General features: G+C 39.3%; 1 protein-coding gene across 1 annotated transcript; it reads left to right on the forward strand.

Annotated features, from left to right (window-relative positions):
• The first annotated feature begins 13,396 nt into the window (after positions 1 to 13,396).
• LOC109156411 (heat shock cognate 70 kDa protein-like) lies at positions 13,397 to 15,735 on the forward strand. The gene is made up of 2 exons (XM_019304261.1): positions 13,397 to 13,781; positions 13,901 to 15,735. The coding sequence occupies exons 1-2, from the start codon at positions 13,568 to 13,570 to the stop codon at positions 15,622 to 15,624; spliced, it is 1,938 nt and encodes a 645-aa protein (XP_019159806.1). The 5' UTR covers positions 13,397 to 13,567; the 3' UTR covers positions 15,625 to 15,735.
• Positions 15,736 to 16,159: the final 424 nt, after the last annotated feature.

Here is a 16,159-nt window from a genome sequence, read left to right on the forward strand (position 1 = left end):
TTAATTTTTGATTGGAAATTACCGTGTATGAGTTTAATATAATTGGTATGTGTGATTAATTATTTGTGGAGTAATTTTTGCTACTAACGAGATGTTTGAGTGTTATTATGTTTGTGGTACACGAATTTGAGAAGGAAATCAGGAGATAAAGGAGGAAAATTTAGAGTTTAATTGGGCATCAAACCTCCACCCATAAACTCCTACCCTTTCTAAACCTCCACCCAACCTAAACCTCCCCCCATAATCCTCTCCTAAATCAAATCTTTCCAAACAAGATTTACACCCTCTCTCAATCGACACCCCCATCTCGCCTGTCAGAAAACTACCTTCCTAATCGATCCCCATAAACAAATCTCAAGGAGATCAGAACCCAAATCCTTCATAAGTGTCTCTTCAAATCTCCACCCTCTACACCTTACGTGCATTGGGTATTTCTAAAGAGGTGTGAGCATTAAATGCTATTGTCTGCTCATGATGACATTTTCTCTTTCCCCGTAACACTCTCTATCAGATGACTCATCTACCCTAAACTCACCCAATCGACACACCTCAACCAAAGGGTACAATTGAGAAGTCTCATCTCTCTCTCTTAAATTCGAAAAACCCCTTCGAGTCATCCTCCTTATATAAACCCCTCACTTATATCTCAAAAACTCTTTCAAGACCTTCAGAAAACCAGAAAACTCTCTCTCAAATTATCTCTCATCGATCAATCGATCTGATCATCATGGCCCAATCTGGAAGAAAGCAAACTGATCCTATTTTTGCCCTCTCTCAACAAGTAACGAATGGGATGGTACTCAATCCTGAGTTTTTCAAACTAGGTTCTACCGACAAGGACACGGCCGAGAAAATTCTTCGAGCTTTAAAAGACTATGGACTGTTTGATTTCTTCACCTACAACTACTTTGGAACCTTTGAAGAAGATGTAGCCGAATTTTATCTACATGCAGTCTTTGAAAAGGACTCTATTAAATCTAAAGTTGGAGGATCAGAAGTTTCGATCACAGAAGATGACATACACAAGTGCTTCAGCTTTCCTGAATCTCAGATAATGCCAGAATCTCACAGCTATGTTGTTCAAAATTTTTGGAATGAGATTCGTGGTCCTACGGCTCCAATTTTCTCTGATATATCCGCTCATAAGAATGTATTGAAGTTTGAATACGAGATGTTGGTGGACATGATTTACAAGATTCTTGAACACAAACTGGGAAGTACTGAAGATTTGACTGCATCGACAGTGTGCCTGATGGACGGAATCATGAAAGGAATAAAATTCAAATGGGCAAAATTTATCTACAGGAAAATGGTTATTTTTGTTCATGCTGCCAAACCAATGAAGAAACCTGCTGTAGTGGATCGATTCTATCAAAATGTTGGATATGGTCTCATCATTGGAGAACTGCTAAGGAAGAAGACAATTCCAATGAGAAAACACAAAAATATTGGAATTTACAGAGCTCTCTTCAGAAAATTCAGTCCTAATTTTGGAAAAAGGTCAAGCCAGAGAAGATGACAAGAAGGTGGGAGTTCTACAAGTTCAAAAACACCTCAGAGTTCCAGACCGAGAAACAGCAAAGCAATCTCAACCTCAAGTAATCAAATGGGATCAAGCAATCGATCAGGAAGAGATCAAGAAGCCATCAGTATGGGTATGGCAGTTGTTCCGATCAAATATGCCGAACCAAACGTGATGGCCGAAGGAGTTGACGATACTATAAGAATGGAATTTGCAGGAGTTGATGTGCAAATTTCGAATGATCTACAAAGAAGACTCTCAAGTCAATCTGCAGCCGAAGGAAGTGCAGGACCTATAGTTTTTGACTCAGCTCTCATTCAAGATGATTCGGAGCTGTTGAAAGAATTGATAATGGTGCAAACTTGGAGAGAATGGAAACTTGAAAGATATCATTCTTTCATGTCAAAAATCACCCCAGATTTGATACGGAGTGAAGATTTTTCCTTGGAATGGTGCGGAACGAACGTGATGCTAGATGCACTCAACATAGATTTAAATCAAGTCTATCACATGAAGTTGCACGAGAAGGCAGCCAGACAAAAAGGAAAAGCACTAATAAAGGGAGGCAGTACGGCTCAAGACAGTTTAGCCGAACAAGAATGACAAAATGAAATTTCACTTCAGTTAGCTCTGCAAAGGTCAGTTTATGACACACATCATTATCCAGGTAACGCATCTCTTGTGGATAATGAAATTTTTGATGAAAGAACTGAAGGGACGGCACTCATTGATGTACCAATCATAAGTACTGAAAATCATATGGACATACCTGTGAAAGTCCATGATGCTTCTTTATTAATATCTGATCTGACCCCCACAACAACTAATGTGAATCTGGAGTGCAATGAACAACTTGTGGGATCCAATGAAGCCGAAGTGTCAGTACGAGAAGTGTCAGAAGAAAGAAGAAGAGATATACCAGTTGAAGTTGCAGTAGAAGTTGCTAATGAGAGTAGACTGCAAATCACAGAGGATTTATCCAGTGTATTGCCGGTACACCATATCGAGTCTACCATACCTATTGTGGAACCTGTTCTAGAAAATGAAGAATTATTTGCAGACAACTACACGAGAACAGAAGTACTACAAGAACAAGTTGGTGATCTAAATCAAGAAGCCGAATCACCTGAAGAAGAAGGGATGCAACTTATTGATACAGTTGTTCTCACAGATCCGAATAGAAGTCCATTCGGATCTCCTCAAAACTTTGTGCAGATGAATGATCAAGATGATGGCATATTTTCATCCTTATTTGCCAAAGTAGCCGAATCCAGTGATGTTGTTTGTCAAACAATTGGAGAAAAGTTGGTTGAACAAAATCAAAAGATGGATCAACAACACACGGATACACGAGTCAATCTGAAGGAATTAATGGAGCATCAAAACATTTTGAAGACCCAGATTGACAAAGCAGAAAGAATTTTGAAAGGAGAATTGACAAAAGGCTTACTTGAAGTGATTCAGCTCATGAAGAAGGAACGAGAAGCAGCTGAAAAGATTAACAACGAACGTCACTTGAGACAGATCAAAGCGATTCAAGATCAAGAAAGCCGAACCAACAAACTTGAAGCTGAACTCGCAGTTACAACAAACAAGTTGGACAACGTGCAAACCGTTTCCATTGAAACACACAACAGTGTTGAAACTGTGAAGGCAAACCAAGACCGAGATTTTAAGACCCTTGCATTTTTGGTTGATAACGCCAAAAGGGGGGAAGAAATTCTCAGTCACTTGGCTTTGCAACAACAACAGCCAGTAATGTCTACTCAAGGTAAAGGCCGAAGCCGCGGACAATCCTCACAAGGACCATCTCAGATTGGTTTTGCTCAGTTCGCGAATCCTAGTCTTGGTACGAGTACATCGAAGGTTGCTGAACAACGTGGCTGGTTTGAATGCTCTAAGGGTACCGCCGCCCAGACAACAATATGGGCTAAGGAAAATCTACCAAGCATGATCAAGAAATGGTCTGCAGCCGATCAAGCCCAATGGATCTCGGAGAAAAATAAAGAAGAAGAAGGCAAAAGGAAAAGAACCGAGATGTGGTATGAACTAAGAGATTTCACCGGAAATATGGGCATGAATCTTGGAGAAGAAAGAAGCTTCGAAGAATGTGTCTTATGGTGGGAAAACGGAGTTCTTCCGGGCAACAATATCAAAGAAGCTTATGGATACTACATGGCCGGACAGCTTACAAAGAAATTTCAGAATGCAAAGTTCAAAGATGATTTCTTCAAGCTCAGAGAACATGTCAAGGAAATTTTGAAGAAAGACTCTGGTGTGAAGAAACCCAGAAGGTAATATGAAAATTCTCTTAAGCTAATATTTTCTCTATTTTCGAACCTCTGTTGCGTTTTTCTCTATAAATTCGAAATATATCAATAATAATTTCCCATGGTCTATTTTGAGTCTTTAATTTTATTTGATTAATGTAATTAGACTTTCGTGAATTAAAAGACAAGAAATATGTCAAACGCACGACAAAATTAAAAATTGATGATGATCAAAATAAAAATAATTCAAGATGCGTTTAGGAGCTTGTCTAAAAATTTAATTCACAAGTTTCTTTTGATTGTGTCTAGAAAACCATTTGTTAAACTCATCTTGGCTTTGTCAAATAAAATTGAGCAAAAAGATTATTTTTCAAAGACTTAAAGCCAATGACTGAGTATAGGTGTTGGCATTATTAAAAGGGGGGAAATTGTTAGGAATAAAGTGTAATGGTTTTGATATGCCAAATTTGTATTTGTAGATCCCCCAATTTTATTTATAGGTCTAGTAGAGTCTTAAACCGTGATCGGGAAATTATTTAAATTAGAAAAGAGAAAAACAGAGGAAGATGCATGAAAATAGAAGAAGAAGATATAAAGCCTAAAATCAAGAATTTGTCTGGAGAAAATGACAAATTGAAGAAGAAGATGAATGATACAATAATTCACGCCAATGCTACTTAAAGAAATATCCCAGAAGAATTTTCGTGAAGAAAATTAAGGTTGGAAGAATGCATGAAATTGACTTGGAGATCAAGCATCTATGAAAAGAAAGGAGTACATCAAATGTGATTGGAGATTTAATCAAAAGCTGTACGGACGAAGTGGATGATGCTTGATATATTATGCTTGGGTGTTGAAATTGGGAAGCAATTCCACTGGAGCAATTGAAAGCACCAGGAGCAGTTTGGGAGCCAATTGCAAGTCAAAGTCAAATTGGGAAGCAATTGAGAGGAGCAATTGAAAGAGCAATTGAAAGCACCAGGAGCAGTTTGGGAGTCAATTGCAAGTCAAAGTCAAATTGGGAAGCAATGGGAGCCAATTGCAAGTCAAAGTCAATTGAGAGAGAAATTCAAATTGGGTGCCAATTACAAGCCAATTGAAATTGGGTGTCAATTACAAAGGAGAAATTCAAATTGGGATTACAAGCCAATTGAAATTGGGTGTCAATTACAAAGGAGAAACCAGGAGCAGTTTGGGAGCCAATTGCAAGTCAAAGTCAATTGAGAGATAAATTCAAATTGGGTGCCAATTACAAGCCAATTGAAATTAGGTGTCAATTACAAAGGAGAAATTCAAATTGGGATTACAAGCCAATTGAAATTGGGTGTCAATTACAAAGGAGAAATTCAAATTGGGTGGAAGTTCAAAGCCAGTTTGAAGTCTGAGAACACCCAGACGTGAAAATGAAGAAGATGAAGATGAACTTACAGTGAAAATATTCTCACAAGGAAAAATACTAGTTTAACTAGTATGAGATTAAATTGATGAATATTTTTAAATCCCAAAGATACAAGAACCACTTCAGAGCTAATCAGAGAAGCCGTTCTACACCCAGATATTCCCACTCAACGTAAAACCAGAGGAAATATCAGATGAAGTTTGGGAACTCATTTACATGGAGATGAAGATCCATCAAACGGCTAGCTTATCCTTTCTGACATCTTTGCAGAAGATAAGATAAGATCTCTGACAAAAAGATACAAGATTTCAAAAATGAGAGCGTCTCTTTCCAACGGACAGATTCTCATTACCAGCTATAAAATGATGAAGATATGAAGACTTGAAGAAGTGTGAAGAGCAATAGAGCAAGAGCAGGAAATTCGAATCCATAAAAGGATCGAATAGAGCAATTAAGCTTGAAAGAGCATAGAGCAAAAAATCTCATTTGGTACAGAGCATACCAAAAATCTTCAAGTGAGAAGTGAGAAAAGAAAAAGAACTCAGAGAGCTTCAAAAGAGAAATATTCTGAGAGTTCTTAAACAGAGCAAAGCAGAGCAAAAATATCAAGTGCTTTACTTGATATATTCAAAGAAAGAAAACACTCAGAGCTATCAAGAGAAATCATTTCAGAGTGTTTATCTTCATCAAAGAGACCTGCGCATCATTGAAGATCATCTACAGAGTCTCAGAAGTTGGAAGCAAGACAACACTTGTTTTGGAGCAAAACAAGAGAAGGGAGGAAAGTAGCACGGAGCTGTGAGATCCGAAGCAGCAGTGTCGGAGGCACTGGGCGTGATTGGTGTGGGCTTGGTGATCAAAGCACCAGATCACGGGATACGTTTCTACCGGAGTGTGGAAGACGGGGGGAAAGTAACGCGGAGTCGTGAAATCCTGGGATAGTAGCGCGGCGACGTGAAACCCGAAGCAGCAGTGTGGTGTCACTGGGCATGATTAGTGCGGGCTTTGTGATCAAAGCACTAGATCACGGAAATTCATTGTATCTTGGAACCAAGAAGTGGTAGATATAGTGAATTGCTCTTGGAGATAAGAGCAAGTGGAGTAGGAGGATTACACCACCTCGCGAACCACTATAATTGTCTTGTGTTCTTTACTGCTTTCTTTACTTACCGCTCTTTACATATTCGCTCTACACGAGATATACTGCTCACACAATCTCACACACACTTTATGTTTATTTATTTCCATTGTGCACCATACTCTAACAATCTAGTTAAGAGTTTTGGTTTATCTCTGGCTTAGCAATTGTTGTGTTGTGCACAAAGTTTGAAAGTCTATTCACCCCCCCCCCCCCCCTCTAGACTTTCACCTTACCTCTTTTGGGACCAACAATAACTTTTAAAGTCAAAGATAAAATTAGGTAAATGTGTATAGTTGAGGGACCAAATCAGGTATTAACTCTTCGAGGATTGTAATTCAATAGAGTTTCAATTTCTCCTAACCAAGACTCTATGGTCTAATGGTACCCGGGTTGGACTTCCATTTGGTTGGAAGGTTACGAGTTCGAACCTCAGTGGAGGTGTTATTGGTTCTTTGTGTTTTAGTAGGTTGAGAAAGTATATGAACAGATACTACAATGTAATAGGGCCAGTAATATTCAAAAAAAAAAAAAAATTCCCAACCAAACTTTGAAAATTACCCCTCCATCATGAGATTGAGTTATTATTATTACACATGAATATTTAAGTCTTTATATCACTTCTTCTCTTTCAATTCCATACACTATAATGGAAATTCTCACTAGTTATATTCATGCTTATGAAACAATGAAATTTGAATTTATACTTTATTCGGTTGGGAAGAAAGCTCACAAGAATATATAATTAGCACAATAAAATAAATAAACAGCACTAAAAGAACACCAAGAATTTTAACGTGGAAAAACCTCCTCAAGGCAAGGAGTAAAAAACCACGGGCACAAGCCAGTAAACCTTCCACTATATAGATAATGGGTACAACAGAGGAGACTTCTCTAATTCAACGATTAGAGGCAACACAATACAAGAGAAAATAACATACCCCGAGGCACAAGAATTTCTACGAAATCCACCAACTTCTTCTCGGCTAATTTTCTCACACTTGTATATCTCACACAAATTTTCTCTCCTCTCTTTTTCTTCTTCTTGAACTCTCTCATATCCAAGGTAGCCAAATCCATGGCCTTTATATAGGCTTTACAAAGCCAACACTTTTGTCTTTTCATTTGCCCACTTTAATCTCCCATTAAGTGGACATGAATGAAGCCATTAATCAAAAAACCTTTCACTTCATCTTCCAAGCTTAATTGTTAAGCTTTTGGTCACCACCCTACCCACATTGATGGGACCATCTAGCAACAAACTCCCCCTCACGCCAATGTGGGAGGGACTTGCATCCCTGCTGCTGAACGACAGATCTCAAGCTTTTCCCTTGGTAATGTCTTTGTTAACATGTCAGACCCATTTTCATTTGTATGGATCTTTACAAGTTGTAACTGGTTCATCTCTAAAACATCTCGTATCCAGTGATATCTTACATCGATATGTTTCGATCTTGAATGGAAAGAGGAATTCTTACCAAGGTGTATAGCACTCTGACTATCACAAAATAACTCATATTTGTCTTGTTTGATCCCGAGTTCTTGAAGAAATTTCTTCACCCATAGCAACTCTTTACAAGCTTCAGTTGCTGCAATAAACTCAGCCTCTTTGGTAGAAAGTGCAACACACTTTTGTAACTTAGACTGCCATGATATTGCCCCCTCTACAAATGTTATTAGATACCCCGAAGTCGACTTTCTAGAGACAATGTCACCTGCCATGTCTGCATCTGTGTATCCAACCAACATAGACTTACTAGAACCAAAACATAGGCATAATTTAGAAGTACCTCTAAGATATCTAAAAATCCATTTAACAGCCATCCAATGTTCCTTGCCAGGATTAGAAAGGAACCTACTGACAACGCCAACTGCATGAGCAATATCTGGCCTTGTACATACCATAGCATACATCAAATTGCCAACTGCTGAATTGTAAGGGACTTGTTGCATACTTGCCTTTTCTTCCTCTGTAGAAGGACTTTGCTTACTACTTAATTTAAAGTGATTAGCAAGAGGAGAACTAACCGCTTTAGCATTGTCCATGTTAAACCTACAAAGTATTTTCTCAATGTACTTCTCCTGAGACAACCACAACTTTCTGGCATTCCTGTCTCGTGTAATTCTTATCCCAAGAATCTGTTTTGCTGGCCCCAAGTCTTTCATAGCAAAAGACTTGCTCAACTGTTCCTTTAGTTGATTAATTTTAGAAGCACTCTTGCCGAAGATCAACATATCATCAACGTACAACAGGAGGATAATAAAATCATCATCAGAGAGTTTTTGAAGGAACACATAATGGTTAGAAGTAGTCTTCATGTAACCTTGCTTCGCCATAACTGACTCAAACTTCTTGTACCACTACTTTGGTGCCTGTTTTAAGCCATATAGGCTCTTCTTTAGCTTACAGACATAGTCCTCTTTTCCCTTGACTTCAAAACCTTCTGGTTGCTCCATGTATATTTCTTCATCCAAATCACCATGAAGAAAAGCAGTCTTTACATCCATTTGCTCAATTTCTAAATCTAGGCTGGCTGCTAGTCCAAGAACAACACGGATGAAAGACATTTTAACAACTGGAGAAAATATCTCATCAAAGTCAATACCTTTTCTCTAGTTGAATTCCTTGACAACCAGTCTAGCTTTGTACCTTGGCCGTGAGGAGTGTTATTCCTGCTTCACTCTATACACCCACTTGTTTGTCAAAGCTCTCTTACCCTTAGGTAGCTTTACCAACTCAAAGGTATTGTTCTCATACAAGGATTTCATCTCATCTTGCATGGCTTCAATCCACTTTTCCTTGTGTTCATCTTCCACAGCTTCAGCATAACATTCTGGTTCACCATTATCAACAAAATTAATTTCATAAATATCAGAAGAGTACCTTGTGGAAGGCTGTCTAACTCTTGAACTTCTTCGAAGCTGAGGTGGAGTTGAAGCTTCTGGAACTAGGAGTTCATCATCATTAATGGGAACATCTGTAACATCTTGTTGCTCAATTTGGTTATCGTCTCCAACCTCTTCAGGAACCACTGTTGGAGGTACTATCTCAGTATCAACTGAGTCACCGTTACGAGAACCCAATTATTTAACCTGGTCAATATCCTCTATGGTCTGATTCTCCACGAACACAGCATCTCGGCTTCTCACAAGCTTCTTTTCAACCGGATCATAAAATCTGTAGTCAAAGTCATCTAGACCATAGCCAATAAACACACACTGTCGTGTCTTAACATCAAGTTTCGATCTTTCATCTTCCGGAATGTGCACAAATGCCTTGCACCCGAAGACACGTAGATAATCATAGGAAACATTATTTCCTGTCCATACCCGATTTGGTATGTCAAACCTTAAAGGAGCACATGGTGAGAGATTCAACACATGCGCAACAGTACTTAGTGCCTCAGCCCAGAATGTCTTTGGTAACTTTGCATGTGACAACAAACATCTAACTCTCTCAATCAAAGTCCTGTTCATCCTCTCAGCAACACCATTTAACTGAGGAGTCTTTGGTGGTGTTTTCTTATGGCGAATACCCTGCTCTACGCAATACCTATTTAGTGGCCCAATATACTTTCCTCTATTATCTGACTTTATGCATTTTAGCTTCTTCCCAGTCTGTCTCTCAACTAGGGCATGAAATTGCTTGAATATGTCCACAACTTGACTTTTATGCCTCAAAGAATAAACTCATAATTTCCTTGAGCAGTCATCAATGAAGGTAACAAAATAGCGAGCACCACCAAGTGACCTAGTTTTGAAAGGTCCACACGCATCAAAGTGTATCAGTTCCAATACCTCTGGTTTCTTCTTAGTCTCAGCAGAACTTTTAAAGGATACTCTGTTCTGCTTCCCTGCTAGACAATGAGCACACCTCATCAAATGAACATTGTTCAACCCAGCTAAGCTCTTTTTTCTGACCAGCATGGACATCCTCTCCTCAAATATATGCGCAAGCCTTTTATGCCATATATCATTCGTATCATCGTTCTTAACCGTATTGACAATATTTCCTGAGATCTTGGCCTGTAAAACATAAAGTGTAGAACACTTTGTGCCTCGAGCCACAACTAGAGAACCTCTTGTGAGTTTCCATTAGCCATTTTGGAAAGTATTACAATACCCTTCATCATCTAATTTTCCAGCAGAAATTAAATTATACCTGATATCTGGAACATGCTTCACATTTTTCAGAAGCAACTTGGTGCCATTGTTGGTTTCTAACTAAACATCGCCAACACCAACAATCTTTGCATTACCATCATTGCCCATTTTCACAACTCCAAAATCACTTGTTGCATAACTAACAAAAAAAATCCTTTCGAGCTGTAGCATGAATGGATGCACCACTATCAATTACCCAGTTTGTATCATGACTTGCCAAATTAATGGCATCTGTGTCACCATCATAAAAGATAAGAAAATCATGTTCAACTGTAGCAGCTACGCTATCATCATCATCACTACCATTATTCTTTTTAGAGTCTTTATTTTTCTGATTTTCTTTCTTCCATAGTCGGCAAAATTTCTTAATATGCCCCTTTTTGTGACAATGATAACATTCAACATTAGCAAATTTATTAGATTTACCTCTACTGTTATCTCTGTTTTTATCTTTACTCCTTGGACCCTTGCTTTGACTTCTCCCCCTATTTGTTGTAGCCAAGACCTCTGAATGTCGAGAGGAAGTACCTTGTGACCTTCGTCTTATCTCTTCATTCAGGACACCACTTTTAACAAGTTCTCATTACAACACCGTTAGGAGCAGAATTAGTTAAAGAAATCTTTAAAGTCTCCCAAGAATCTGGCAATGATGCTAGTACCATAAGAGTAAGGACCTCATCATCAAAATTAACTCCCATACCTGGCAATTGATCAACAATCCCTTGAAATTCATTCAAGTGATCCGCAACAGAACTACCTTCGTTGTATCTCAGCTGCACCAATTTTGTGAGATAAAACAATTTGTTGTTGCCAGTCTTTGAAGCATATAAATCTTCAAGTTTACTCCAAAGTGTCCTTGCATGGGTCTCACTACAAATATGATTATACACATTATCTTCAACAAATTTCCGAATAAAACCACATACCTGTTCATGCTCAAAAACCCACTCTTCATCTGATTTATTTCAGGTTTCTGGGTAGCAAACACGGGTAAATGCAACTTCATCACATATAGTAGATCTTTTATCTTATTCCTCCATATGTGATAATTTGTGCCATTCAAACTTGCAATTCTATTGAACTTTCCTTCCATAACTTCGCACAATAATTAACTTGAACCCGGGCTCTGATACCAGTTGTTGGGAAGAAAGCTCACAAAAATATATAATTAGCACAATAAAATAAATAAACAGCACTAAAATAACACCAAGAATTTTAACGTGGAAAAACCTCCTCAAGGCAAGGAGTAAAAAAACCACGGGCACAAGCCAGTAAACCTTCCACTATATAGATAATGGGTACAACAGAGGAGACTTCTCTAATTCAACGATTAGACGCAACACAATACAAGAGAAAATAACATACCCCGAGGCACAAGAATTTCTACGAAATCCACCAACTTCTTCTCGGCTAATTTTCTCACACTTGTATATCTCACACATATTTTCTCTCCTCTCTTTTTCTTCTTCTTGAACTCTCTCATATCCAAGGTAGCCAAATCCATGGCCTTTATATAGGCTTTACAAAGCCAACTCTTTTGTCTTTTCATTTGTCCACTTTAATCTACCATTAAGTGGACATGAATGAAGCCATTAATCAAAAAACCTTTCACTTCATCTTCCAAGCTTAATTGTTAAGCTTTTGGTCACCACCCTACCCACATTGGTGGGACCATCTAGCAACATATTCTCGCGTTCAAATGAGAACGGCGCGTCTAGGAGAGAACTCAGAGCGCATGACATCTGTCCACGTGTCTAGATCTAACAGATGAGAATCATTGGTTTTTTAAAAAAATGCGATGGCAATTTCGTAAATAATCGAAATCGATGTGCAAGTAAAATGTATTACAAGTGCAAGTAGCAGTTTCATATAGTCAATGTTGCAAAAATCGGGCCTAGGTGCCGCCCGGCCGCGGACGATTTGGCCAGAATTGGCGTCCTCCGCGGTCGGGCGGCTAGGCGGCCGCCTAGACCGCCTAGCTGGCTGAACCGGCCGAACAATTTTCATTTTTTTTTTGTTAAAAAGTGTAGAAACTTTGACAAGGCATAACTTTTGACTCAGTTGTCCATTTTGGACAATATTTTTTCCAAATTGCATATTTTTTCGAGACATATATATTCTTTTTTCAGATCGCGTATATATACATATACATACATACATATATAACTATATCTTTTATATATATATATATATATATATATATATATATATATATATATATAAGATATAATACTATATACATATATCATTGGTATTCACACTATACAACGCAGATGTGGCATACTGTTTTGTTCGAATAATAAAGATTAAATTTCACTTTTGGTCATTTACTATTTATATTTTCAAATTACATGCATGACTGTGTAATTTGTATTACATTTAGTTCTACTGTCTAATTTTATAGCCAATTTTTCGGCTAGTTATTCTCAAAATTTTAACAAGAAGTAATTTTTCGACAATAGTTGGCCGAAAATATTCTTTTAATTAGAATATATTATTTTTTTAAAATTTTTTTAATAATAATTAACTTGAAAATTGAATTATATGATCAAATGTGAATTGTGATACAACTTACATAATTATATATTTAATTTTAAAAATATTAATAGGTAAGAACCAAATTCGATACACTTACGACCAAAAGTGAACTTTTTTTCATAATAAATTAGTTAAGTTGGTCACGTTTTGCAATTTGCTTCCGTACTCATAGTTCTAGAGTGGTCCCTCCTGAATATTCAGATCAAAATCAACGCTTCAGAGTCCATCGTCAAAGTCAGTTTAAACCTAGAAAATTCTCGAACCAACCAGAGCAATGTAGAACTGGGAAAACCGCCCACACAAGAAAAGAAAGAAAGAAACCGGCATGGCACGCGCACCATATCTTCATCCATTCTGGAAAAGAAAGGAAGCTCAGAACATTCTGGAAATCCAGCTCTTCCATTTATAATCTCCCCCACCCTTCCCGTCCCTTGCATTCTCAAATCTTCAGAGCTCATTCGTATTCCACAGATTCCTTGTTTCGTATTTGGCTTTTCGTTTTTTTGTGATTGTTTATTGAGAGAAAAGAAGAAATTATGGCCGGAAAAGGTGAAGGACCGGCGATCGGTATCGACTTGGGCACCACATACTCCTGCGTCGGAGTTTGGCAACACGACCGTGTAGAGATCATAGCCAATGATCAGGGGAACCGAACCACTCCCTCCTATGTCGCCTTCACGGATACTGAGCGTCTCATCGGCGATGCCGCCAAGAACCAGGTCGCCATGAACCCTACTAACACCGTCTTTGGTACGTTCATCTTCTTCTTATTTATTTTATTTAATAATGTTGATAAACATAAGTATAAATGCGTTTTATGTGATTGATTCTGATGTGATTTGGAATTTGTTTAATTGGAATTGATGTAGATGCTAAGCGTTTGATTGGGAGGAGATTCAGCGATCCATCGGTGCAGAGCGACATGAAGTTATGGCCATTCAAGGTGATTGCCGGCCCCGGCGACAAGCCGATGATCGTAGTGAGCTACAAGGGAGAGGAGAAGCAATTCTCGGCAGAGGAAATCTCTTCAATGGTTCTTACAAAGATGAAGGAGATCGCAGAGGCTTTTCTGGGAACCACGGTCAAGAACGCAGTGGTCACGGTCCCTGCTTACTTCAATGACTCGCAGCGACAGGCCACGAAGGACGCCGGCGTTATTTCCGGCCTCAATGTCATGCGTATCATCAACGAGCCCACCGCAGCGGCGATTGCGTACGGGCTGGACAAGAAATCCAGCAGCTCCGGCGAGAAGAACGTGCTGATTTTCGATCTGGGCGGCGGCACTTTCGATGTTTCTCTGCTCACGATTGAGGAGGGGATCTTCGAGGTCAAGGCCACCGCCGGCGACACGCATTTGGGCGGCGAGGATTTCGATAACAGAATGGTGAACCATTTCGTTCAGGAGTTTAAGAGGAAGAACAAGAAGGATATCAGTGGGAATCCCAGGGCTTTGCGGCGGTTGAGAACGGCGTGCGAGAGGGCTAAGAGGACTTTATCCTCCACTGCCCAGACCACCATTGAAATAGATTCTCTGTTTGAAGGGATTGATTTTTACACCACCATTACCAGGGCGAGGTTCGAGGAGCTAAACATGGATTTGTTCAGAAAATGTATGGAGCCGGTGGAGAAGTGCTTGAGGGACGCGAAGATGGATAAGAGCAACGTCGATGATATCGTCCTCGTCGGCGGCTCCACAAGAATCCCCAAGGTCCAGCAATTGTTGCAGGATTTCTTCAACGGGAAGGAGCTCTGCAAGAGCATCAACCCAGACGAAGCCGTGGCCTACGGCGCCGCCGTCCAGGCGGCGATCCTGAGCGGCGAAGGGAACGAAAAGGTTCAAGATTTACTCCTACTCGACGTCACTCCCCTGTCTCTCGGTCTGGAGACCGCCGGCGGGGTCATGACTGTTTTAATCCCCAGAAACACCACCATCCCCACCAAGAAAGAACAAGTTTTCTCCACCTATTCCGACAACCAGCCCGGCGTTCTAATCCAGGTTTACGAGGGGGAAAGAGCCCGGACAAAAGACAACAACTTGCTAGGCAAATTCGAGCTCTCCGGCATCCCGCCGGCCCCGAGAGGCGTCCCGCAGATCACCGTCTGCTTCGACATCGACGCCAACGGGATCCTTAACGTGTCAGCCGAAGACAAGACCACCGGGCAGAAGAACAAGATCACCATCACCAACGACAAGGGCCGGCTGTCCAAGGAGGAGATTGAAAGAATGGTGCAAGAAGCCGAGAAGTACAAGTCGGAGGACGAGGAGGTGAAGAAGAAGGTGGAGGCCAAGAACGCCTTGGAGAATTACGCGTACAACATGAGGAACACCATCAAGGACGAGAAGATCGGCGGGAAGCTGGCGGCGGCGGATAAGAAGAAGATCGAAGACGCGGTGGAAGAAGCCATACGCTGGCTCGACGGGAACCAGCTGGCGGAGGCGGATGAATTTGAAGACAAGATGAAGGAGGTGGAGGGCATCTGTAATCCGATCATAGCGAAGATTTACCAGCAGGGCGGAGATGCCATGCCCATGGATGATGAAGAGGTTCCTCCTGCCAGTGCTGCTGGACCAAAGATTGAAGAGGTTGACTAAAACCAACCAAATTTTCTTCATGCGCCTGGGATGTTGTTTTCATTGTTTTACTTGTGTTATTATGCCATTGATTTTCTTGCTTAATTAATCACCAACCCTTGTTTTGAGGCATTATTAAATGATTATATATAGTTTTTTTTTTTTCCTTACATTACCTAAATCACTTTTTTTCATGTGAATTTAAATCGATAACTTAATCAAAATTGGAAATTAACAAATAATTAATGTACTTTCAAATAATATAATTTTAATGGCAATTTATATCCTACACCACGGCGCGCGTTGCACTATGCGCTCAGATGCAAAACGATGTCGTTTTAATTATTTTTTTTTTGAAATTTTTCGCCCCAGTGAATGGCAGTAGTTTTTTTTTTAAAAAAAAAATTCGATGTTCAAGAATGTATATAATGTTATACTAGAATACACATAATGTTATACATGAATGTACATAATTATATAACAAAATATACATACTCTTTTTAAAAGATAATACACATAATCTAACATAATACATAATAAACATAAACTTTTAACA

The sequence above is a fragment of the Ipomoea nil genome, unplaced genomic scaffold (assembly GCF_001879475.1).
Source record: "Ipomoea nil cultivar Tokyo-kokei standard unplaced genomic scaffold, Asagao_1.1 scaffold2705, whole genome shotgun sequence".
Taxonomy (NCBI): Eukaryota; Viridiplantae; Streptophyta; class Magnoliopsida; order Solanales; family Convolvulaceae; genus Ipomoea; species Ipomoea nil.

What these genes read in the sequence shown, in the direction of transcription:
- LOC109156411 (XM_019304261.1), top strand. Translation starts at nt 13,568, where the DNA reads ATGGCCGGAAAAGGTGAAGGACCGGCGATCGGTATCGACTTGGGCACC. An exon ending in CCCTACTAACACCGTCTTTG is followed by an intron (nt 13,782 to 13,900) that starts GTACGTTCATCT and finishes GAATTGATGTAG; the next exon opens with ATGCTAAGCGTTTGATTGGG.